The 25,217-nt window shown below is 28.2% G+C and overlaps 2 protein-coding genes across 2 annotated transcripts in view; one reads left to right on the top strand and one right to left on the bottom strand.

The window, feature by feature from the left end:
• The window catches only part of LOC113371478 (protein ECT2-like), a 365,352-nt gene extending 345,910 nt beyond the window's left edge, over positions 1 to 19,442 (bottom strand). Inside the window, exon 1 of the mRNA XM_026612101.1 lies at positions 19,006 to 19,442. Within this exon, the coding sequence (XP_026467886.1) occupies positions 19,006 to 19,093 (88 nt within the window). The 5' untranslated portion in view covers positions 19,094 to 19,442. The remainder of the gene's footprint in view (positions 1 to 19,005) is intronic.
• Positions 19,443 to 22,202: 2,760 nt separating this feature from the next.
• Positions 22,203 to 24,570, top strand: LOC113371296. Its single transcript, XM_026611928.1, has 5 exons — positions 22,203 to 22,463; positions 22,539 to 22,788; positions 23,215 to 23,462; positions 23,523 to 24,458; positions 24,550 to 24,570. Exons 1-5 carry the CDS (start codon positions 22,203 to 22,205, stop codon positions 24,568 to 24,570), a joined length of 1,716 nt encoding a protein of 571 aa, XP_026467713.1.
• The last annotated feature ends 647 nt before the right edge of the window (positions 24,571 to 25,217 follow it).

Genomic DNA, 25,217 nt, shown 5'->3' with positions numbered 1-25,217 from the left:
TAGTTTTTCAAAAAAACTAATACTTTTCAAGCTACAGGCCACTAAAGATTCATATATTTTTGGCGCTTTTCTTCGGTTTTTTGCAAATATCTCCTAAAATATACATTTTAACGAAAATCATGTAATGAACAAAATAATGTCAATAAAAATCTTAATAAATTGGTATTACATAAAGTGTTCTAGGAAAAATATTAAGCAAGATTTGAAAGAGCAAAGTCGTTTTTTATTTTGTTCAAGATTTAATTGTTGTATTTGAAGCCATCTAGCGTCGAGGTTTTACATTTTATGCATTTCGGTGAAATTGGGTTTCATAGTGCTCAATATAAGCTTTAAAATGAGTGCTGTTACAAGTTTTTTGCGTGTAAAATGAGTGAGCTATCATGCAAATAAGATGCTTGTACGAAGTTTTTTTCTTTTAAATCATATGGTTTAATGAGCGCCATTTCCACCAGAATTACAGTAATTCACATTCCATCTAGAATTCACTTCATTATAGACATCTCGATGGATTCTAGCAGATTCACTACTTTAGTACAAACTATTTTCAGAAAACTCACGATTTTATAAAAACTTTTTTTTCCAATTTGCGCGGCCGCGCAATCTTTAAACATTCATAACTCTGTCAATTTTTGTGTGAAAGAAAAATAATAAAAAACAATAATAAGCCAGAAAGATCCCTTTGATTTTTATCTATATGCTTTTATACGTATCTTTTATTCTTTTTGAGATATAATGAAAATAATTTTGATTTTTAAAAAAAATGGAGAAAAAAGTTTTTATAAAATCGTGTGTTTTCTGAAAATAGTTTGTACTAAAGTAGTGAATCTGCTAAAATCCATCGAGATGTCTATAATGAAGTGAATTCTAGATGGAATGTGAATTACTGTAATTCTGGTGGAAATGGCGCTCATTAGACCATATGATTTAAAAAAAAAAAACTTCGTACAAGCATCTTATTTGCATGATAGCTCACTCATTTTACACGCAAAAAACTTGTAACAGCACTCATTTTAACGCTTATGTTGAGCACTATAAAACCCAATTTCACCGAAATGCATAAAATGTAAAACCTCGACGCTAGATGGCTTCAAATACAACAATTAAATCTTGAACAAAATAAAAAACGACTTTGCTCTTTCAAATCTTGCTTAATATTTTTCCTAGAACACTTTATGTAATACCAATTTATTAAGATTTTTATTGACATTATTTTGTTCATTACATGATTTTCGTTAAAATGTATATTTTAGGAGATATTTGCAAAAAAACGAAGAAAAGCGCCAAAAATATATGAATATTTAGTGGCCTGTAACTTGAAAAGTATTAGTTTTTTTGAAAAACTATAAAAGACATTTTATTCTTATAATTAGTTCTTCTATCGATTTCCGACGTTATTTTGAAAAATTGTAAATACGCAATTGAGAAGGGGCGTCATCCCCCCGGGGGGTGATGGCGCAACCCGAATTGTTTTCACTTTTGAAATTGAGGGTAATATGAACCTAATTCCAAAATTTCGTTCAATTCGGAGCACAGTAAAAAAATTCAGAGGTTATACCCTTTTTTCCTCTCCGTTTACTGCACTAATGTTATTTTTAAAGGTATAACCCTATTGAAATATGGAAAAATTGAAAATTCGATTTTTTGAAAATTTCACACTAGTTGTGCCCCTTAAGTAAAATTGCTAAAATAAAAACCTTGGTAAAAACATTTACAGCTAATGAAAAATGATAAACTGTTGTTAATTTTAAGTTAAAATAAGCAAACAGACCAGAACTAAACACTCGAGCACATTAGGAAAAATATTTTGAAATACATAATTAGTTACAATTTATGACTAATTATGTATTTCAAAATATTTTCCTAATGTGCAAATCTCGTGTATTTAGTTTGTGCTATGTTCGCTACTTTAAACAGCTTATTAGTCTAACTAAATGTTTGCCAAAAAAATTAACATAAGAGATTTACACATAATTGTAAAAGAATCTTAGTTGTGCTTATGCAAGGCTTTTTACATAACCGTTGGTTTAATTTTTTAACGAAGCACAAAAATTAATTGGATAAATTAATAATTAAAAAGGATCCACTCTTTCGTCAAAAAAAAAATAAAATACTAATTCTTAAAACGCAAATAATACCTATAATTTTATATGGAATAACAACATGGAGCCAAACAACTAAAGCAAACTTAAATGACATACAGAGAATAATGAATAATTTATATAGTTTTCCACATCTAACATCCACCAAATACTTACAGAGAGAAACAAATAATCATTCACTAAATAACACAATTAAAATAGAGAAATGCAAACTAATACACAAAATGAAATTTAACCGAATTAAAACAAATGCAACAATAGACACAAATCAAGAAATATATGAACACTACACTAGACAACACAACAATTTTCACATTGAACACAATAGAAAGAAGAATTTGAGAGAAAATGTCATATTAGCAAAATATATAACGAATGCCAGACTATATTAAGATGACCAATGATAACGATAATTTTAAAAGAAAAATAAAGAAGTACTATAAGGAAATTGAAGACAAAGAAGACTGAAAAGTTATATATATATAGATATTATATTATTGAAATAGATATTATAGTCAAATGAAACGTAAATATTATATGAAAACTGTTTTTCATAATCTCTCATACCAGGCACCTCTGTCTGACTGAAATATGGAAATAATAAATAATGTAAATATTTAAATTATTAAGTTTATTAATATGTAAATAAATAAAATAATAAATAATGTAATTATAAGTAGTAGTTTGATGGTAGCAGTAGTATTGCACTATCCATATTGGAATTGGAAAAGACGCATTATTTCTAAAATATTTCAATTTATAATATCGAGTAAGGTAAGGTAAATAAGTTACAGCTCGGCACACGTGCGCGTATTTGTGTTGTACAAACGCAGACCGTACAGTCATTTAGATTCTTCGTTATTTTTAGATCATTCCATACGTTGGGGTGTCAGAAGTGCAAGAGCACAGACATTATATAATTAGGACACAAGGACAAAACTAAGACGATTTAGTGGAAAGCCCTATTACATAATGAAAAAGAACAGATGAAGAACTAAAAATTACCTCACAGGAACAAAAACTATATAAAATAATATCACTTTGAGGCGGACATAGCCCAGTCAGAGCATGTCGCTTCGAGTCCTAACATTGGCAAAAAATGTATTGCTAAATTAAAAAAAAAAAAAAAATCGAAAAGTTGATTTGAATTAGGAGTAATCGCGAGAAAACGCGCGATCAGAAAATAAACTAGTACATTTAGCTTCGCACCTTCGAAACAGTTGGACCTGTTTTTCCAAAAACTGATCACCCCTTCTCCCCATCATTACGAATTGAATGTTTTGTAGATCATTGAAACCGGGTGCTCAGTTTTTTCAAAAACTCTATTTCTATTTTCCGCACTTTTTGATCTGTATCTCCGTAACGGCTGCACCTGCTTTTGCAAAAGACTAATCACACATCTCCCTATGTATAGGAATCGAATGTTTTTTGAACTATTATAATCGGTTAATCCGTGCGCCCGAAAACGTAGACGAAAAAATGCGGTCATACAAAACACACATTCATTTTTTCTTAGGTATGCCAAAATGTTCAGAAACCTTCAAAACGTGAAGAAATGATTTTCGTCTCATTACTATAACTACCCTACGGGAAGTTAATAAAGGAAGATAAGAGTTTAATAAAATTAGAAGTTAGAAAACAAGATTTGAAGAGATAATGAATAAAGTCAGTTGAAAAATTGTATGTGAATAAATGTAAATTAAATGCAGGGGGCTAAAAGCTCAAAGTTATCGAGGCCAATTAAAAAATATATTTTTATAAAACAAAGCCTTAGTTTTAAGAACTATAAAAATGAAGATTATCTGATAAATTGACAAGTAATTTTAAAAATAGATGATAAAATTGGATTAATTTAATGAATTTCTAAAAATATTATTTTAAACTCAGAGTTTGTAGAGCTTCGAACAAAGAATCAAAAAGTCATAAAAAACAAAAAAGTTTTTTTGAAAACCATTTTTTTATTTATTTACTGTCGACGTTTCGGAACTATGTACGTTCCATCTTCAGGACATCTGACAAGAAAAATGATCTTGATATGATTTAAGAAAAGCAGAAGATGATGAATTTTTTTATATAAAATGAATAAAATTGTGAAAAAAATAATGTACAGAAATATGAAGTGTATAATCAATCATACAGGTAATTAATTCTGTTTTTTTCAGTAAGCTTTTCTTAAAACTTTCTAATTTTTTAACATTTTTAATATTTTGTTATATAATCCACTCATTTATTTTTATAATTTTCATTTTGATTAAATTGTAATTTCTGTATATTATTTTTTCCATAATTTTATTCATTCTATATAAAAAATCCACAATTTTCTGCTTTTCTTAAACATATAATATGTTACATATTGTTTGCTTAAATCTTATCATGATCATATTTCTTGAGAGAAGTCCTGAAGATGGAACGTACCTAGTTCCGAAACGTCGACACTAAATAAATAAAGAAATGTTTTTTTAAAAAACTTTTTTGTTTTCTATTACTTTTTGGATTCTGTGTTCGAATCTCTACAAAATATTTACAAACCCAAGACTCTACCATCTAATATATATACGTATATATATATATATATATATATATATATATATATATATATATATGTATGTATGTACATATATATATTATATGTAACGGGCATAGCTCACTCAGTAGCGTGTCCGACTTATACCGGATGTTCGGATCGAATCATGTCATTGACATAAAATTTAAAAAATAGTTAATTTGAAATTAAATAGAATTTGATTTATTGAGTTCTATTATTAAATTTAAAATTACATTAAACAGTTGAGATGAATTAGGAGTAAAAAAAAAGAATGAAGAAATTGAAAGACGATAGAAGTTGAATAGAATTAGTATAATTTTATCAAAGAATGAAAAAGTGACTAATGCCCCGAGAGTTAAGTAGAATTTGAATTGCTGACAGAATACATTAGAATTAGAAGTTAGAAGAAGAAGCGAGGTTAGAAAAAAGGAAAAAAAATGAAAGAAGGCAGTTATAAAAAAATTAGATAATGTAGAATATATAAAGATATCATAAGATATAAGAATGAAATAATAAAAACATAGTATGTATATGATATGTATAGCAAAGATAGTGTAAAAAAACTTAAAAATTAAATAAGTATATGTATGTATATTACATATGTATATATAAATGCTAAAACATGGATCAACCGATTTCTATTACATAGTTCACGTTACTAATAAATTCATGTATGATTGTAAGTCTATTCCTGTGCATCATTGCTGTTTCTGTAAAAAACCTTTGTTTTATGAAAATTGATGTGTTTCCCTGAACTCATATTACTACTTTATCTCAGCAATATTTTGGCATGCAGTCAAGGTGCCTTCATCATATTAAGCTACAGTCGTGGCAACGATGTACAAAATAAAAAATATGCGTATATGTATTGAATTGTTGTTGAAATTAAAACTTGAACTCCAAACGCTTGTAAAGTCTCACAAAAAAAATAGATTATTTAATAAAGTCTCAAAAAAAATTAGAGAGAATATTGATTTGCAATATATTCAATTTTAACATCATATCTAGAAGTTATGATATCTAAAATATTTTCATTGCTTAGCCCACAAAAGTCGGCAAATAAATTTCGCAAAATTTTAAGGTTATAAATGAGACTTTCATTTTTAGACTTTATTAAATATGAAGAAATACATTGGCTAGGTTAAAATTTATATGAACTAAAAAAACAATATGTATGGAGTTGTACTTAATATTATAAACTAACTTCCAAAAATGTAGCGCTGATCAAAATTTGTATTCAGATGTTTTAGATTCGATATTATATTTCGGAGACAATATCATTTTTCACAATGTGAAAATTAAAGTTCAGGGATGTTTTCCAGTATCAAATTAATTGAAATAGCTGAATAAGTCTAGTTATTTTCGATCCCAAATATTATTTTTTATTTTTTCATTGATTAGCATATTAGCTAACACATAAGAAGCTTTTTTCTTTAAAAAAAAAATTGATTGAAAATGCAATAAACATCAATTTAACAAAATTTATTCATATTGTAAACAATGTATGTTAATAATATTATGAAATGCAAATGGGTAAGAAGCTTAAAAGAAAAATATAAAATAATCAAACATCTTTAGGAAGATAATATTATTGAGTACTTTTTATACCAATTGTAGGAGATCGGATTGTTTCATTGATAACCAGAATTTAATATATACATTCTGAACTCTGTTGGTAATATAACTCATTTTTTACATTTCATTAATTGAATAAACAATTAACCATTCATTTTATGGAGCATAAATGTTGTCTATAATCTAGATTTCATCGAGGTTAATAAAGGGAAGGTCAAAAATGTATAAACGAAATTATTATTTATTTTATCATGATTTAGAACCAGAACCACGAAAATCTGCTGTTTCAAACATTGATTTATTTGTATGTTTTATTTATGTAAAACCTTGTGTAAAAAAAGTAAATAGATTGATCAGAGATATTTATTAACTTCCCGAAGGAGAAGTTAATGTTTTCATCAAAAAATCCGATTCGCTAATTTTATGTTTTCTCGACGTTTCGAGCCATTCTGAATCGAATGAGACCAAATTTGGAAAAAGTATGTGTGTGTGTGTGTGTGTGTGTGTGAACAGATTTTTTGCCGTAAATCGACGTTTTCTCCAAAACGGCTGGACCGATTTCAAAAATTTAAAAGCCATTTGATGTATCTCGATGAGGACTATCGTCTCTGAGTTTTGTGCGGCGATCGGCCGGGCCGTTTCTTTATAAATTGCAGAAAAGTGAAAAATTTTTCGCCCACGTTTTAGCCCGCAATTCTGAATCGATTCTGAAAATTCAAAAACCATTCGATAGATATTGGTTGGGAATCGTGCTGATTAGTTTTTGGTAAAGATCGGCCGAGCCGTTTTCTTGCAATAACGTTTTTAAAAAAAAAAATTTGACGATTTTTATGATTTTTTTTTTTGACGGTAGATATCATAGTTTTCTAGGTCATACTAAAATATTACGGCCCTACGACAACTCGTTTAGCTTTAAAAATTCGTCAAAGTTTGCAAAAATTGGTATAGTTTTTTTGACATTTGTCAAAATTAGACTTTTGATCGACGTTTTCTCAAAAGCGCCTGAACCGATTTCAGAAATTTAAAAGCCATTTGATGTATTTCGGTGAGGACTATCGTTTGTCAGTTTTGTGCGACGATCTGCCAAGCCGTTTCTTTGCAATTTGAAAAAAAAGTGTTAAACTTTTCGTCCATATTTAAGCTCATCCTACCGAACCGATTTTAAAAAATCAAAAACTGTTCGAAAGATATTAGTTGCGAATGGTACTGATTAATTTTAGGTGAAAATCTACCGAGCCGTTTTCTTGTAATGAACTGTTGAAAAAAAAATTTAAGCCGATTTTCATGGAACTTTTTTTGGCGATATACATCATGGTCTTATAGAACTTACTGTAATATTACGGCATTACGACAAGTAGTTTAATTTTAAAAATTCGTCAAACTTTACTAAAATTATTATCGTTTTTTTAAAGTAGGATTGATGAAGTATATTATTTACACATTTTTTTTGATTAAGTCAATTATTTACACATATCGGGAAGTTCATGTAACTTGCCTCAAGGCTAAATACCAAACCAACTAGTTTAAAAAAAGTTAATTAATTGGTAATGGGATATTAAAAATGCAGGTATGTGGCAAATATATCTAATATACATAACATTTGAAAAGGTAGTAGTAAAGGTATCTTGATAAAAAAGAATCTATTAATTCGAAGAATAATGAAAACGGTTAACTTGCTTGAAGAATGAGTAACAAAGTAATGGCTCTATATATGCTATAAAATTTATAGTACAAATAAATCGTGCATTTAAAAGTAGTTCTCAGTGGAAAAAACATATACATTTTTTATATCATTTATAACTCAATTTTTTCTTCCCTATAATTAGATCGATTTATCGCCAACTGGTTTCCTTTTTACATGACCTATGAATTGTTTCCTTGCTATGACTCAATATATCAATCTATTCTCAACTCTGTGATAAAGTGTGTTGACATCTATTTCAGATTCAAGATCTTATATGAAATTCCTCTTAGAATTAAAAATAAAGTTAGGTCCTAACTGCCACTTATATAATTTTAATATTGCTTAGAAATTCCTGAACTAATATCTTTCGAACCGTTTGAGAATTATTTATATTAAGAACGTAGAATTGTTTTTAACATCCCGAGGGAGTTTGTTTTCGCCAGAAAATCTGACGTTTCAAGACATTCTGAAATGTATGAGACCAGTTTTGAAAAAAAAGTGGTTGAATGTGAGCTGTTTAAATGTGAGCCTTTCGTCGACGTTATCTGCCGAACCGGCCGAGCTGTTTCTTCAGAATTAACAGAAAAATCTAAAAAAGTTCTAACCGTTCTATATTTTCAAATAAGCGTTCAAAAAGGTATCATTTAGGAGTGATTAGATTTTGCCAACGATCGGTTTTAATAAAATTTGTGTGGCGATAGAGTTTATGGTCTCACCAAACATCCTAAAAGATTATAGCTAAAGATTATAGATTATAGCACTATAAAAACGGTTGAATTATAAAAATTCATTAAAGTTAGGTATAATGCGTTGGGTGTTGTGCACTATATAATTAATATAATTACAAATATTATAAGTTTGTTTAAAAAATATCAATTGGAAATTGCTACGATTAGTTATAATGGGCATCTAAAAATCTAAATCTCAATTTACATTGATTAAGTCTATAATTTCACGTATCGGAAAGCTCATGCAACTTGCCTAAAGACAAAATACCACTTACGAGTACATAGTTTAATTTAACTTATTTATAAGAAAAACGATACAAGCGTTCATTATTAAACTAGATTTTAATCGGTGCTGGCGCAACTTCAAGAAAATATCTACGAAAGAAATATTTCCAACATTTGTAATTACAGGTATACAATTACAATTTTCTTGTAAAATGATTCAGATTAACTTGAAACGTCAAGACAGAAATTTAGCGAATCGGATTTTCGGACGAAAACAAATTTCTTCTTCGTGATGTTAAAAATATGCACTATAATAAAAGAACGACTTTTTGGCTTAAGAACACATATTAGTCACAAATCTGTAAGACATTTCACAACAAATCCTTGAATCAAGTTAAAATAATTATTCGTAAAATCTAGATCTTTAAATTGTTATTTAAATTTATGGTACTTGTATGTAAAAAATAAAAGACGCAAATATATTATATATAAATTTTTCTGTAATGATGTATATAAAAATATACTCCTCCTAACCGATTATTCGGATTTTGATAAATCTTTCTGATGTTTGTTAAGAGAATTTTTCGGGATGTATGTGATTATAAAAATATAGTAATATTGTAGAAATAAATGAAAAAAATTGCAAAAAGCAACATATCATTGTTCGAGATTGAAAGCATTTTGATACACGAGAACTGTCATCTGCCAAAAATGTCGAAACTTGAAATTTGAATTAAGTTCAAGCGAGCCTCGACAATATTAGCATATAATATCTATATTCATGATTATGAATAAGAAAAGTAATATCTACAATATTATTGTTCGAAAACCTGCTGAGATGTGCCAGAAATTAAAACAATATAAATTACAATATATGTTTGGCAGATGAAATTATATAATTTGCTTTAATAAATAACACAATACGTCCAAGATTGCACATACATTATTTTTTTAAACTTATTCATGTCGCATTTTGCTTTACTTTAACTGTACTTAATTTTACTATGCTTAAAAAATATTTAATAATACAAAAAAATATTTCTGCTCTTGGAAAAAATGATTTAGAATTTTGTTTCATGTGTTAAAAATTAATTTGTTTCATCATGATCTTAGATTGAACAGTGCTATATGAACTAGATTTTGCAAATGAATTCACCTAAGATTTTAACTAAAGCAATAATGTTTATTAAATTATTAATAAAAACATGTAATGTAGAAATTGTAATTTCCAAAGAGCAACTAATATAGGGTACGTGTTTATAAAAACTATAGACTATTATATATTATACAAATTATTGAAGCAATATATGGTTGGAAATAACAAAGGTGATATTGTTCTTTTACCGTAGATACTATATTTATCCTTTCAGAATTTCTTATACTGATTAAAAAACTGCAGTCACCAATACGTATATAGCTTATGCTAAGACCATAAATGGAAAAACATTAAATAGAAATAGAATATTAAAAAGTATAGAATAGGATATTCAAAAAATTGGAACTTAAATTATGGACATGGGTACAGGACAACGCCCGCGGGTCATCTAGTATATATATACAGAAATCGATGTTCTTGTTTTTTTTAGTTTGATTAGAAAATAAACAGAAAGCCGTTGGCACCTTAATACGATGGCCGGTTGAGGTAGATCAAGCATATATTCAAACATAATTTTAATAAGTATACTATTTTATTTCACAATTTATTCGAGTTTCCATTTCAATTATCCTAGCACAATTGCGATGGTGTGTTGTTCGTAATTATTGAGAGACCTCTATAAAATGGGAATTGCATATCCCTTTTCACCGAGCTCTGTTATTGAAATGTCGGAACAAGTTGCGATTAATCGGAACCTTGATAAATTTTATGTGAATTGATAACAATCATGCGCCTTAATTTGTATATTTGTTTAAAATTAAATATTACTCATATTTTATATAAAAATATTCTTATTATTTAATTCTTATTAAGCTTGTCAAATAAACTGATTTCTTTTTGTTCTGTCCATAGATATTCAGAATCAGAAAAAAATTCATTTGGCTTTGATAATTTCTTTCCTGAAACGTAGCTTTGTGAAAAGTCTTGCCAAGTAAGGAATATGGCGGCGTCAACTTTGATTATGTTACCGATATCCCTAAAGTTATCATTAGTATCCCTAAAGAAATCATTATAAGCACTATAAATTTAATGTAAAAGCAATTAAATAGCTTGAAACAATCTCTAAACCAATATATAAATAAAGAAGGTTCTCCTACAAAAATTAATCATTAGAAATATTATCAATTATAGGATACTATTCATGCTGACTTTATATTAATTAATGCAAAAAACTATTGTAGTAAAAAATATTTAAATTAGATTTTTTAAATTTAAAACTTTTAAAAGCTTGGAAAAGAAAAATTAGATTTTTTTGAGAGTTCTGAATTTTTTTGAACATTTTTGAACACACCAGAAAAATTTGAATATTGAAATTATGCCTTTTTTGAAAATACTGATATTTTTTTAATTTTGTGAAAACAAAATTTGTTTTTTTTTAATTTCAAAATTTCTTGAAGGTGTTTGATACCATTCATATCGGTTGATTCAAATTACAATCTGATTTTCGACCGCCAAATAGCATTTTTTTAAACTTATTTTTATGAATTTCCAAAACCGCTGGACTTGCCATTGCAAAAACCTAATCAAGTCTTCATTACGTCATACAAACGGAATATTTGTGAATTGCTCAAATTGGACACTCAGTTCTCTCAAAAACTTAATTTCCATTTTCTGCACTCCGAAACAGCAGTACCAACATTTGCCAAAAACTAATCACTATTGGGAATCGAATGTTTTCTGAATAATTCTAATCGGTTGAGCTGTGCTCCCAAAAACATCGACAAAAAATTATATCCAAAAATATATATATACTACATACACCTATACCCACACACACATCCATTTTTTCTAAGGTATGCTAAAATGTTCAAACACCTGTAAAACGTGAAGATAAGCAAAGAATATCCTTTTCGATTTTTGGGCGATTATCATAACTTACCCTACGGGAAAGTTGAATGAGTGTAAAGAATTGCTCGTCACTAATTGATAAATTATAACATTAAAATAACTTTTCTACAAAGGAAAAATAATCATACTATAAGTTGTATCAATAGATACTAAATAAAAATACACTAATTAGACAACAATATTGTACTACTTTATTTGGCTTTTCGATATTCATAAATAAGTATGAATATTATAATACGTAAATATGCATCAGCTAGTTATTCTTCAGAAGTATCATGATTTAGTCGGCGTATGAATAAAGAAGAAAATGAATGACATAATATATCATCATAAAATACTGACGCGATCTTAGCGATAATTAACAAAGTAATAACTACACAATTAATAAAACCTGTAAGTGTTTTCGAGCGCGACCTTATATACTATGTTAGCATTCTTTTATAGGATTGCCAGCAATTTGTATATATTTTTTGAAGCTTTTAGATTAAGGTTAATTTTATGAATAAACTAGTGGGGCGCATGGCATCGTGCCTTAAGGCAAATTACTGGAACTTCCCGTACCAAAAATTATTATTTTTTTAAAAACGATTCACTTTTTTGAAAAAAAATTACTTCGAAAAAATTAGATTTTTGAGAAACTAAATTTGACAAAAAATTACTTTCTTTTGAAAAAAAATTTTTTTCTTCATTTTGACATATTTTGGAAATTCTGAACTTTTTTTCAAAGCAATCGTACTGCTTGAACTGCATAGAGACGAAATGTCAAAGCCGTCTAACGGATAAGCATTGGTACGGACCCCATAGAAATGTAAACAAATTTTATACTTATTGTTAAAATCTCTATAAAATATCTGATAATTTGATGTGCATATGTCTGATGATCATTTTTGACCGCCAAATGGCATTTTTTTATATTTTTCATTAGATCTCCGAAACCGCTAAACCTGCCTTCATGAAAATTTGATTTGATTTGATCATCTTGTCAATACCAGTAAAATGTTTTTTGAATTATTAAAATCGGATACTCCGTTCTCTTAAAAACTGAGTTACCATGTTTGGCACTTTTTGCCCTGTATCTTCGGAACGGCTAGACCTGCCATCGCCAAAAACTAATCAGCACGTCTCTCCTTATCAATACGAATCGAATGTTTTTTGAATTATTCAAATCGGTTGATCGGTGTTCCCGAAATCGTCGACGAAAATTTGTATCCGCACACACATACACACACGCACACACACACACACACATACATCCATTTTTTGTAAGGTATGCCAAAATATTCAGAAACCTTTGAAACGTAAAGATATATAAAAATTTTCATTTTTGATTTTTTGCGTTTACTATAACTTGCCCTACGGGAAGTTAAAAAAATAAATTTTCGACATATTTGACTGGTGTTGATTGTATAACAAACTGAAAATGCAAAAATTGTTTATAAAGCATTCCGTTCTGAAGATTTTTCAGTTTAACATTAAACAGACTCTGAAGTTACAGAAAACCAAATGAAAACCATAATCGAACAGCATCCTGGAACTCGGATTAGATGTTAAATGTATCCAACACAACAACTGAAAATCACTCAACATATTTTGGACTAAATTTCATGTAAATTGTAAGGGATTTATAACACACAACGTATCATCATTGTTGATGAAAAATTGATGATGTAAACTAATTAAATCGATACATGATCTAAGGGTGATAAACCAGCACATCGAAAGCTACATTGCTTAAATTAATATCATGCTGTCCAATTCGTAAGACTAAAAAGGTGTTTATTCTAAGAGTTGCTTCCAAAATCCCATTCAATCAACAATCAGAAAGCAACGGTCTAAATTTTCAAGTTGCAGTGATATTTTGCCCTGAAATTGCATCACCTCATTCATAATTCAAAATTTTAGAAAAATTTTGAAGCCCGAGTAAAATATCGATGTTCAAATAACAGCGGTAGTTCAAAATGTAAAATGTGATATGAAAACCGTTATATTACATTTTATCAATATATTCAAAACAACATTTATTATTGAATTTCAAGAGTTTTTACTAATTTAATTCAGACATTAAAAATGAAACTAGTAGCATACGATGTTCCATTCCGAAGCAATTTGTTTTTCTACGCTTCGTTTAATAACCAATAATAGATAATTATATTTAATTAATACTAGATAATTATAACAAAAATGTGAAGTTTTATAAAGCTTTGAATTTTCTTATGTTGTTGTTAAACATAAGAAATAATAAACGCAAGATGTTTCAAATTTTCTGAAAATTTGCACAAAATTCACAGCCCCTAGATAGATTTAAGTTCAAAACATACAGAACAAAACCCAGATTAAAGTTTAGAATTTAACTTCAAAAGTAAAAAACTCGTTTAGAGCGTGAAAATAAATTTTGGAAACTCAAAAAATAAAAGAAAAAAATAACAGTATGTAATTTAAAACGAAATTTTCCATATTATCAAGCTCGTCGTTTGCAGGCTTGTTTTGATCTGTTCTTGTCAGTACTACAATCAATTAAACAGCCGACTAGCAAGGATGCGTAAGTTAAGCTATTTTTAAAGAAACGAATAATAGTTTTATATTTATCTTTAGTTTGTATTTCTCCTATTTTTATCTATATTTTTATATGCTTATTTATTTATTTAAAGAATTTCAAATCGTGTGCTTAATTGCAGATGAATAGTAATATTCTTAATCAATTTTCAGTCAAATTGATGCAATTAATAGTAGTAGTAATCATAATTGCTGTAATTACTTTGATATGGACTGAACAGAACACCAGTCTAAGCAGAACAGAATACTAAACACATAGTAATAGTAGATATAGCCACAAATCCCTAACTTTAAGGGAGATTGAAGAACGTCTAGATCTCTCAGATTTGGGGATTGCGATCTCAACACTAAGAAATCACTACACTCATGTTAACTTCCCGTAGGGTACGTTATAGTAATCGCAAAAAAATCGAAAATAAAAACTTTTATATATCTTTACGTTTTAAAACCTTCTGAACATTTTGGCGGTACTTCATCAGTTTTTAAGAGCACGAAGCAATCGATTTTGATAATTCAGAAAAGATTTTTCTTGTATTGACAAGATGAACTGAATATGCACATCAAATTATCAGATTTTTATAGAGATTTTAATAATGTGTATCAATTTTGTTTACATTTCTATACCGTAACATCGTTTGTTCGTTAGACGGCGACGCGGCGCTTTGATGATTCGTCTCATTCGCAGCTAAAGCAGTGCGATTGCTTTGGCAAAAAGTTCAAAATTTCGTCAAAGCGCGTAAGCGCCGCGTCGCCGTCTAACGGATAAACATTGGTACGGAATGTAAATAAAATTCATACTTATTGTAAAAATCTCTATAAAATATCTGATAATTTGATGTGCATATGTCTAATGATCATTTTTGACCGCCAAATGGCTTTTTGTTTTACTTATTTCATTAGATCTCCAAAACCGCTAGACCTGCCTTCATGAAAATGTGATCAATTCTTCATCTTGTCAATACAAGTAAAGTTTTTTGAATTTTTAAAATCGGACGCTCCGTTCTCTTAAAAACCGTGTTACCGTTTTTGGCACTTTTTGCCTTGTATCTTCGGAACGGCTAGAGCTGCCTAATAAAAAAAACTAATAGGCACGTCTCCTCATCAGTACGAATCGAATGTTTTTTAAATTATTTAAATCGGTTGATCGATGTTCTCGAAATCGTCGACGAAAATTTGTATTCGAACACACATACATCCATTTTTCTAAGGTATGCCAAAATATTCAGAAACATTTGAAACGTCGAGAAATGCAAAAATTTTCATTTTCGATTTTTTTGCGATTACTATAACTTACCCTACGGGAAGTTAATAAATTTATATTTAAAAAAGTATTCAGTAACACAATGTACATGTCTAGAATAGCGTACCATCAACGTTCTGTAAGTTTGACAAAAAAAACAACTGTGTTCAATGACAATGTGGCTTGAAAATAATAAAGAGCTTATAAGAATTATTACGAACCAAATCAAAAATGTAAAACCAAATAATTGATAATATTTGATATAGTTATAGTATTTTTGAAATAAAACTAATCAAGACATACAAAACATCAATTTATATTAATTAAATTAATGTAAATTTAATACTCGAAATGACTGAAAAAGAAGTTTCCCATAGACAATTAAACAATATATTCAAGACCATCAACATTACCGCATTTTTGGAGAAATTAACAAAAGTCGTGAATCACTCATTGGAGTGATAATTATTAATATATGTATTAAAATCTGGCACAATAATTTCATACGTATGTTTGTAAGTGTGAGTGAATAAATTTAGCCAATTAACTAGCTCATAGGATACTGTATTTTAATTAATATTACAAATAAAATAAACAAAAAAAATTAAAATTATTAATTATTCTGTCAATTTTTCAAATTCAACAATAAATTATTCTTTATAACAACAATAATCTATCTATTCTTTTAATGTGTAAACAAAATCAGTTAATTTTTAATATTAATAAATAAATCAATAATACAAAGTTATATTTTATAGAATATTAAGTTTTAATTTCAGGTAGTGTAAGTTATAGTAATCGTTCAAAAATCGAAAATGAAAATATATAATATTTTTTCTTAATTTATATTTTTAACAGCAATCAGAACCCTACGTCCTATGAGCTGTTGGGCTGAAACTTCTCCTTACTTCGTATTTTTAGATGGTAACCCAATGGTTAATCCATCCATATTTGATGATTTTTGTTATTAGAATTAATCTAATAGGGCTGACTTTTATTGGTGCTGCAATAACGGCCAAGGGCTATTTTCACTTGGAAACATATTGCTATCTATATTTCCAAGTTAAAATCGTTGTCACTGCTGCCTGACAACAGGCTACTCGAAGTGGAGATCGAACCCGGGACCTCTGAAACAAGTCCCGTCGCTCTTAACCGCTTACCTACGGGCGAGACACCAAAATATATAATATGATTTCAAACGCAATATATCTTTACGTTTCGAAGGTTTCTGAACATTTTGGCATATCTTAGAAAAAATTGATGTATGCTTGTGTGCGTCTTTGTGTGGTAAGTAAGTATGTATGTGCGGACACAATTTTTTTATCCAACAATTTCGGGAGCACCGATTAGCCTTTTTGAATTATTAAAAAAACAATGAATTTGTAATGATGGAGAGACGTCCAAATTAGTTTTTGGCAAAGGTAGGTGGAGCCGTTTCGGAGATACAGAGCTAAAAGTGCAAAAAATGACAGTTTTTGAGAGAACGAAGCATCTGATTTGAATGATTGAAAAAACTTTTTGCTTGCGTTGACAATTTGAAGAAAGGATTAGTCTAATTTCAACTCATTTAATAAAAATATCGATATTCACAATACTTCAGTAAAACAATTAATTATCATCTGTACAAGTTAATCTTGATATTTTGTCACGAATTTGTTATTTCCATCATATATAATTTAGTTTTACCGTTAAGAATTTGATAGTTTTTTTTTATTTTGTGTTATGTTATGAAGTATGAACTATATTATGTTATGTGTTGTTATATCATTTATTAGTATACTTGTATTATTATAATATGTATTATTAAAATTGTATTTTTAAGTCCTCCTGGAGCTACTCTGTGGGCTATATGATAAACAAAAAAAATTAGTTTTTTAAGAAGGCAAAAAATTATTGATTTCAAAATTTAAAACTATTTTTTTTAAATAAAAAAAAAAATCGATATCGAAAATTGTTTGAATATTAATTTAAATTAAATATTCTAAAGCTCACTTATATACTTGCAATAAATAGTTTTAACTGTTCAATACAGTTTATATAATTCTTAGAAATATGATGTAAGATCTTTCATTCCAACTCCGTTTGATTAAGTTTTGTTTATTTACTTTTCATGTAAACATATAATAATAAATGTCATAAATCGCGTCATCTAATTTATGAGCCACAAAAGCGTTTTGTTTACAAAATGCGAATAATGAAAGTTACAATATAACAATCTATTTGAAAACATTTGAAATTTCTTGAATATTTCATCGAAACGGGAAGATCTAGCAATTTGCCTTAAGGCACGATGCCATGCACCACTAGTTTTATGTTTTTGTAAAATATAAGGTTGTAAAATATCTCCCTTCCGCCTTTTTGTATTATAAACCAAGAGCAAAAAAGCGGAAGGGTAATGAAATATATTTGAAGGATAATGAAATATATTTTGAGAAAGGCGGATCTTAAAATTTACAGTTAAAAACGGACGTGGTTTGATAAAAATGCAACAAAAGTTGATTAAGAGTATGATAAAATAAATTTTGAAGTGAAAAAGTATTTATAAACATTTAGATTATGGTTTTATGGTGTTTATATTGATGGCCTCAGATTTTCGATCATTAGTCTCGGGCTAATAATTTATGCTTTACGTCTATGTTCGCAAAGCGTGGAAACGAAAAGGTATGCACGGTCACTCAGGCAGTGGTTCAACACACCTGTGTAAGTTGTTTTTTGTACAACTAGACAGTAAAATGTATGAGTATGCGTCATGTCCGATGCATACATTTTGCATCAAACAGGTAGACGCTAAAATAGATTATACTTATACCACTGTCGAAGACCCTTAAACATTCCTGAATTTATACTCATTATTTAAACATTGCCAATATACATACATTCGCAAAACGTAGCTTATCATTATCACTAACTCATTAATTACAAATGGCAATATAATAAAAGTTGATTTTGAACTCTAATATTTAGGTATGAAAGATTCGTATTTACTTGTCACAAGATATTTTTTGATACATATATACATACACACGCATATAGCAATTAAATTATAAATATGTGTATATGTGCAATTTTTAATTAAAGAGATAATTATAAGGAATTTTACGAAAATGCTCAATGAATCTAAAACAAACGATATATATATATATATATATATATATATATATATACATATATTAAAATATGCTATAATGAATATTACCTTCTCCTAAGGATTAAACTAAAATAAGTACCTATGTTAATTTGCATGAAGTGTATTCATGTATCATAATGAGTGCATCTGGGACAATATACTATATACTATTAAATAAAGACATGCCATTTAATAAAGTAGAAAATAAAAAAGTATATGACTTACGTTCACTTTTATTCGTCTCCTTATAATTGCTGGAATTCGTATCACTATCAGTCACTTCCATATTGAAATCCGTTAATTTTAAATTCATACAGAATTATCAATTCACCTCACAGTAATAATTAAACATTAATCAACATATTTTTCACTTGCACAATTTTTATCGTTCCGAGCATTTTACTAATTTTCTTACACATTCCCACAACCCGGGGTTTGCACAAGGGGAATAGGTAAACGACATAGGCAACCACAAGCCAACTATTGTTAACAGAGGTTTTTCATTTAAATACGGTTTTATGTGCTATTTGACACTTGAACGATATATGTCACAGCATTGTAGTTTTATTTTTCGCGTCAAAAACAATGAAAATGCAAACAAGCCACTGTACAAACTTCTTTCGTACACTCGAACACATAACAATGCAACAATGACGGCATTCACTTCATTCGCCTCGTTCAGTTGGGTTTTGATAGTTCTTGACTCGCTTTTCGTGAGCGCTACATTTCTCCTCACATGGCAACATTGTTACTTTGAATTATGATATGACATTTGGCATACACATCGATTTATCTTTCTACGTCAATAAATAACAATGTTAAATATGTTGCATTTATTTGCTTGATAGTTTTTTCGATGTTGAAACATATTAATCATATTTAAAATAATTAGCGGCACATTAGTCAAAATAAAAAAGGGTTGAACAATAAAACATTATTAATCATACGTTTTGATACTTGATGCGTGTTATAATTCAGCAAATCAGCCAGGACAAAAACAAAAACTTAAAACAGTAGAATTAGTTTAAACTAGTGGTGTATGGCATCGTGCCTTAAGTCAAATTGCTGGAACTTCCCGTACCGTAACAAAATATTAGAAGCATTTAAAGCTCACTTATATTTCTAAGAATTATCTAAACTGAATCACAAAGTCAAAAATATTTATTTAAAGTATATAAGTGAGCTTTAAAACTTTAGCCAAAATTAAAATCGAAATTGAATTATTTTCGATATACAAAAAAAAAATTGAAAAAAAAATTGAAATAATATTTTTTGTTGCCAAAAGCAATTGTTTTATCACCACAAGCAGAAAGTTTTTTGAATCATTCAATTAGGATGCCTATTTCTCTCAAAAACTGCCATTTTTTGTACATTTAGCTCCGTATCTCCATAACGGCTGGACCTGTATTTGTCAAAAACTAATCAGCACCTTTTCCTATCAATAGGAATCAAAATTTTTTGAACCATTCAAATCAGTTGATCCGTGCGTTCGAAAACGTGGACAAAAAATTGAATCCATACATACATACACACACACCCATTTTTTCTGAAGTATGCAGAAGTATGCCAAAATGTTCAGAAACCTTCAAAACGTAAAAAAAATAATATCGATTTTTGGACGATTACAATAATTTACCTTAAGGGAAGTTAATAATTGGCAGCACATTTATCAAATAAAAAGTTAAAAGTAAAACATTGTTTATTAATTATACGTTTTAATACTCGTGTCATCATATATACATTAGAATTAGTTTAAAAAATATATATTTTAAAAATTTTTAATTAAAAGGCACATACAACCCTTAATTTCTACCTTCTTTTTTTCGCTTCTAGTCAGTGAATGTTCAGCACTGAAATTCATATAAAAACTTAATTTTGTCTAATAAAACTATTTATTTTCATCAAGGGGTGTCCTTTTCTAATACTTCTTTTTAATTTTGAGATCGTTTTTTAATTTCAATTTTTTATGACGCGGATTTAAAAATAACATTTATCTAAATTTCCGTCTTACCGCAAATACCGATTTCATAATTGTCATTTCAGTAATCGGATCATCTTTCACACCGCCTTTCAGTCAGTAAATGTGTTTCACAAAGTTTTAATTAAGATTTTCTTAAATTAGGAAACTTTAAAATTAGTTTTATGAATTTAACGAAAATTTTGAGAATTTTGAAATTTTTCTGAGAATTTGCTGCTAATAAAAATAATTTATGAAAGGTTGTCCACCTCTAACACTTTTTGAAAGTTTTGAGACCAATTTACTATCAATTAAAATTTTTTAAAGTGCAGAATTAAAAATTTCAAACAACTGCAATCTACCATTCCTATTTCATAGTAGCCTTTTCAATAGTCCAATGATTTTTTATTTAGCTCGGCAACTGATCAATTATTGTATTTTCTGTGAACGTTTTTCACTTAATTTAAAATAAGTTTTTCTGAGCTTATAAAAAAGCTTAAATTTATCCGCTTTATCGGTTCAAACATTTTAAAACAGTTCTCAGATATTGGCGATTGAAAGGTTACCATCCATATTAGTATATTGTCTAGGGTTACCATCGATAAAACTAGATGCGTTTCATAAGGATTATCGAGAGTTATCCCGTTGTATAAATATTTCCCGATGTACACACATAGTTCATAAATGGTTTTGGCAGGCAAAGAGCAATTTTAGCAAAAAACTAAAGAAGAAAAGAACTATTTTAAAGCAGTAGCAAAACCTATTAACTACATAATTTTATTATTTAACTTTTAACTAATTGATTTATTTTTTTATGTGTACCAATACCAATCTTCATATTATGTTAAGAGATATAGATATTTTATATTGCTTAATGAAAGTTTTGCGTAATTTTTTATATTAAAAAACAGATAAATTTGATTTTTGAAAATAAACGAAGCAAATAAAAGTACTCCGTCATACATAAATACTTCATATTATGTTAAGAGATATAATTATTTTATAAGAGTATTACGTATTTTTTATATTAAAAAAACATTGAAATTTAATTCTTAAGAATGAACGAAGCAAATAAAAACCCCCCGTCATACACTAACAGAAATCGGTATTATCTATTTTTGGTATTTACTATGCATACTTATATGTGTATCAAACTGCCATTGGCCATAATTTTTATCTTCATATTTAATATTAATATTTTCAAAACTTGAATTAGTTAGACAATACACTTCTTGTATCCATGTGTGTGCCAGCGTATTACTTGGCAAATATTAGTGTTACCGTATTCAATACAAAATCTCTGGGACCGTTATTAACTTTGATCATGGTAGAGGGGACTTAAGTCGTTACAAAACTTATCTCTGTATACTGTTTGGACATTTGACATTTCGATTCGTTAAAATTTGTAAACAAACGTTTTCTTGTGTTTTCATTAATTAATTTTCAGGGTGATAACAAATGCATGATGGGAAGAATTACAAGAAGCAATGCAAAGACAATAACTCATAATACTACCGCTTCTCGAAGAGCTAAACAATTAACTGATTCAAAGAAACCTTCAGCGAGAAAGTCTAAAGCGATAGAAAGTTTGGTATCAAACGTGTTGAAAAAAGCAAATGATAGCAGAAACAAATCTCAGGGCCAATTGATTAATAACTCATCTTTAATAGGTAGAAATAAACTTATTAATATTGATGAAATAAAAAGTACTAATAAGAATGCATGTGTAAAAGACACAAGAAAGAGTAAACACCAAGCTATTTTAGAAAATACTATCAAAACCGTACCAATAAAAAATCAGAAAATTTTAAATGACGATGATGAAAATAACAGCTCAAATACAAAATTAGAACAGCATGCTGTCTTAAAACCAGATGGTAGAAATAAAGCCGCGAACAATAATTTAGGTATTGACCGAGTTTCCAGGTATTCAAAAAGGAATAATGCTGCTCTTTCCGCACAGGAAGTTAAAATCACTATTGCGAATGATCAGAAAGAAGTGCTTGATGAAATAAATGTCATAGAAAAAGAGGCAGCGACAACAATTGGAAGTAAAAAAACTAAATCTAAGTTTTCTCAAAATATTAATAATTCAAAAGAAAATGCCTGTTCTGAAAATGTTAATCAACCAGTTGTAAATGATACAGTAAGAATAACTAGAAATAACAAAAATTCAAACAAAATAAAAACAATGAATAAAAATGTACCTATGAACATAGTGAAAACTAACATTAAGCTTTCTGAAAATAAAACTAAGGATTCTATAGAAAATAAAAAATCTTCAAGTGATAATTTAAAAATAGATAAAAATATTTCACATAAAAATCATGAAACACCTAATGCTACAAATAAAAAATGTGCAAGTGTTTCAAAAAACAATATTTCTAAAGAAGATACTGTAAGTAAAAGTAATAAAAAATTTAATACTTTAGATTTTTCAATACCTTTGGTTAATATATCTATAACTTCTGAACCAGTGCAATTTTCTAATGCCATTTCCAATAAAACACCAGTTTATAAAAAAAATATAAGTAATAATATTACAAGTTCCAGGCGAATAACACGCCAAATTGATCACTTGTATGATTTAGATGTATCTAATGAGCCTTTAAAAGCATTTAAGAAAACTCGTGATGGCTTTAAATTGAAAAAAACTATACAACACAGAACACAAAAACCAAAGAAATGCATAAAATCTAATCAACCATTACCAGAAAATAAAAAAGTAGTTGAAGTTCTTAATAAAATTAGGAACAATTTTAACAATAAAAAATTGCAAACTGAGGATAGTACTAAAAAAGTTATTGGTACAGAAAAAATGCTTGAACTAAGTAGTATGGGAAAACAAACAGAGACCGATAATTATAGCCCTGGAGGATATGAAAATAGTATTGAAATCAATGAAAATATGCACACAAATAAAGAGATCCAATCTGTCAATGAGATAGACATGGATGACCACTCTCACAATGATTTGGACGATATTGATACTCTGAGTGATGTCTGGCCTATGATTTCTACACCCATATCAAATATGAAAAACATGAGAAAAAACCTGCATGAATCCGTGAATTTTGGTTCACCCATAAATAATAATTCAAAAACAGAAAATGCTTATAATACTCCTTGGAGAGTAATGGGTTTTGAAAGTAATAGATTACCTGCAAATTTTCCTGTTAAAAAATCATTGTTGCCTAATTACCAAAAAGATACATCATTAAGATTTTCTACATTAGGATCAGAAACATTAAAGACAAGTCTTCCACAAAAAATTTCACCAGTTAAATTATTTGAAGATGACTTTACAGCACATGATAATTATATTTTGAAGACTCAGAACTTATTGAATCCACAAAAAAGTCTAATAATGAGCAATTCTTCTGTAAATGAAAATGAAGAAAGTATTGAGAATGAAATATTGAATGAAGAAGTAATAGCAAATAATTGCGAAGAAAATAGAAATCAAATTAATGTTTCTAAAAGTAAATCTTTCGATAAAGAAAATAATCCGGATAGTATCAATAATATATTTAGCTTTGATTCTATAAATGAAGAAAATAGAAATCAAACTAAAGGTAAATCTTTCGATAAAGAAAATAATCCGGATAGTATCAAAAATATATTTGGCTTTGATTCTATAAATGAAGATGTAAATGTTTTGAAGGAAGTTAATGAAAATGTGCCTAGAACAACTAGAGTTTCTTTAAGAGAAATTAAAAATGTAATTCATTATGCAAAAAAGCAGAAAAAAATTGCAGGTCATCAGAATCTAAATACTCAAAATGTACTAAATAAAGTTACAACATTATCAGAGACAGATAATCAATCCATAATTTCCGAAAAAATAAATGTTGATATGAGTTTGGAATCAGAAAATGTAAATAATTCTGATGAAAACCAGCTTCGCCCTATATTATTTGACGATCCTGAGGAATTCAATGTCTCGCTGAAACTACCTGAGGTATTGGCATTCTGCTCTGATTCAAATTGAATTTATTCAATGATAATTAATTTATTATAAATTTTCATTTCAGAATTTTCAATGTGATGAAGTATCTCCAACGAAAAAGAGTAAATTAAAAATGTTTCAGCCAAAGACACATAAAAGTAAAGCAATTAAATTAACAACAGAGGAGGTAATTTATTTGAATTTACATACATTTCTTTATTTCATAAATGCCAATTATTAAGTTATTATGTTTGTGATTATGGTTTATTTCATCTCATCTCATCATCAGTATAAATATATATATAAAAAATCACATGAAATCATCAAATATTGTCTTATGTAGAGTTGTAGGCAATATATGGCAAATAGTTTAGTAGTGATAGAAAATAGAAGAAAATGTGAATCATAAAAAACCTATAGTACTTTTAGGAAGAAATATTAATATTATCTAATAAATAATATGAAAAAATTTAGTAATAATTTTGATTGTACCAATAATCAAATATATTCACAATTTTTAATTGTGTACTA

Source organism: Ctenocephalides felis, unplaced genomic scaffold, assembly GCF_003426905.1.
Source record: "Ctenocephalides felis isolate EL2017-DRISC unplaced genomic scaffold, ASM342690v1 CF-g0.4_SCAFFOLD_01492, whole genome shotgun sequence".
Lineage (NCBI taxonomy): Eukaryota > Metazoa > Arthropoda > Insecta > Siphonaptera > Pulicidae > Ctenocephalides > Ctenocephalides felis.
The sequence above is the reverse complement of the archived record's forward strand: the minus strand, read 5'-3'. Positions and strand labels throughout refer to the sequence as shown.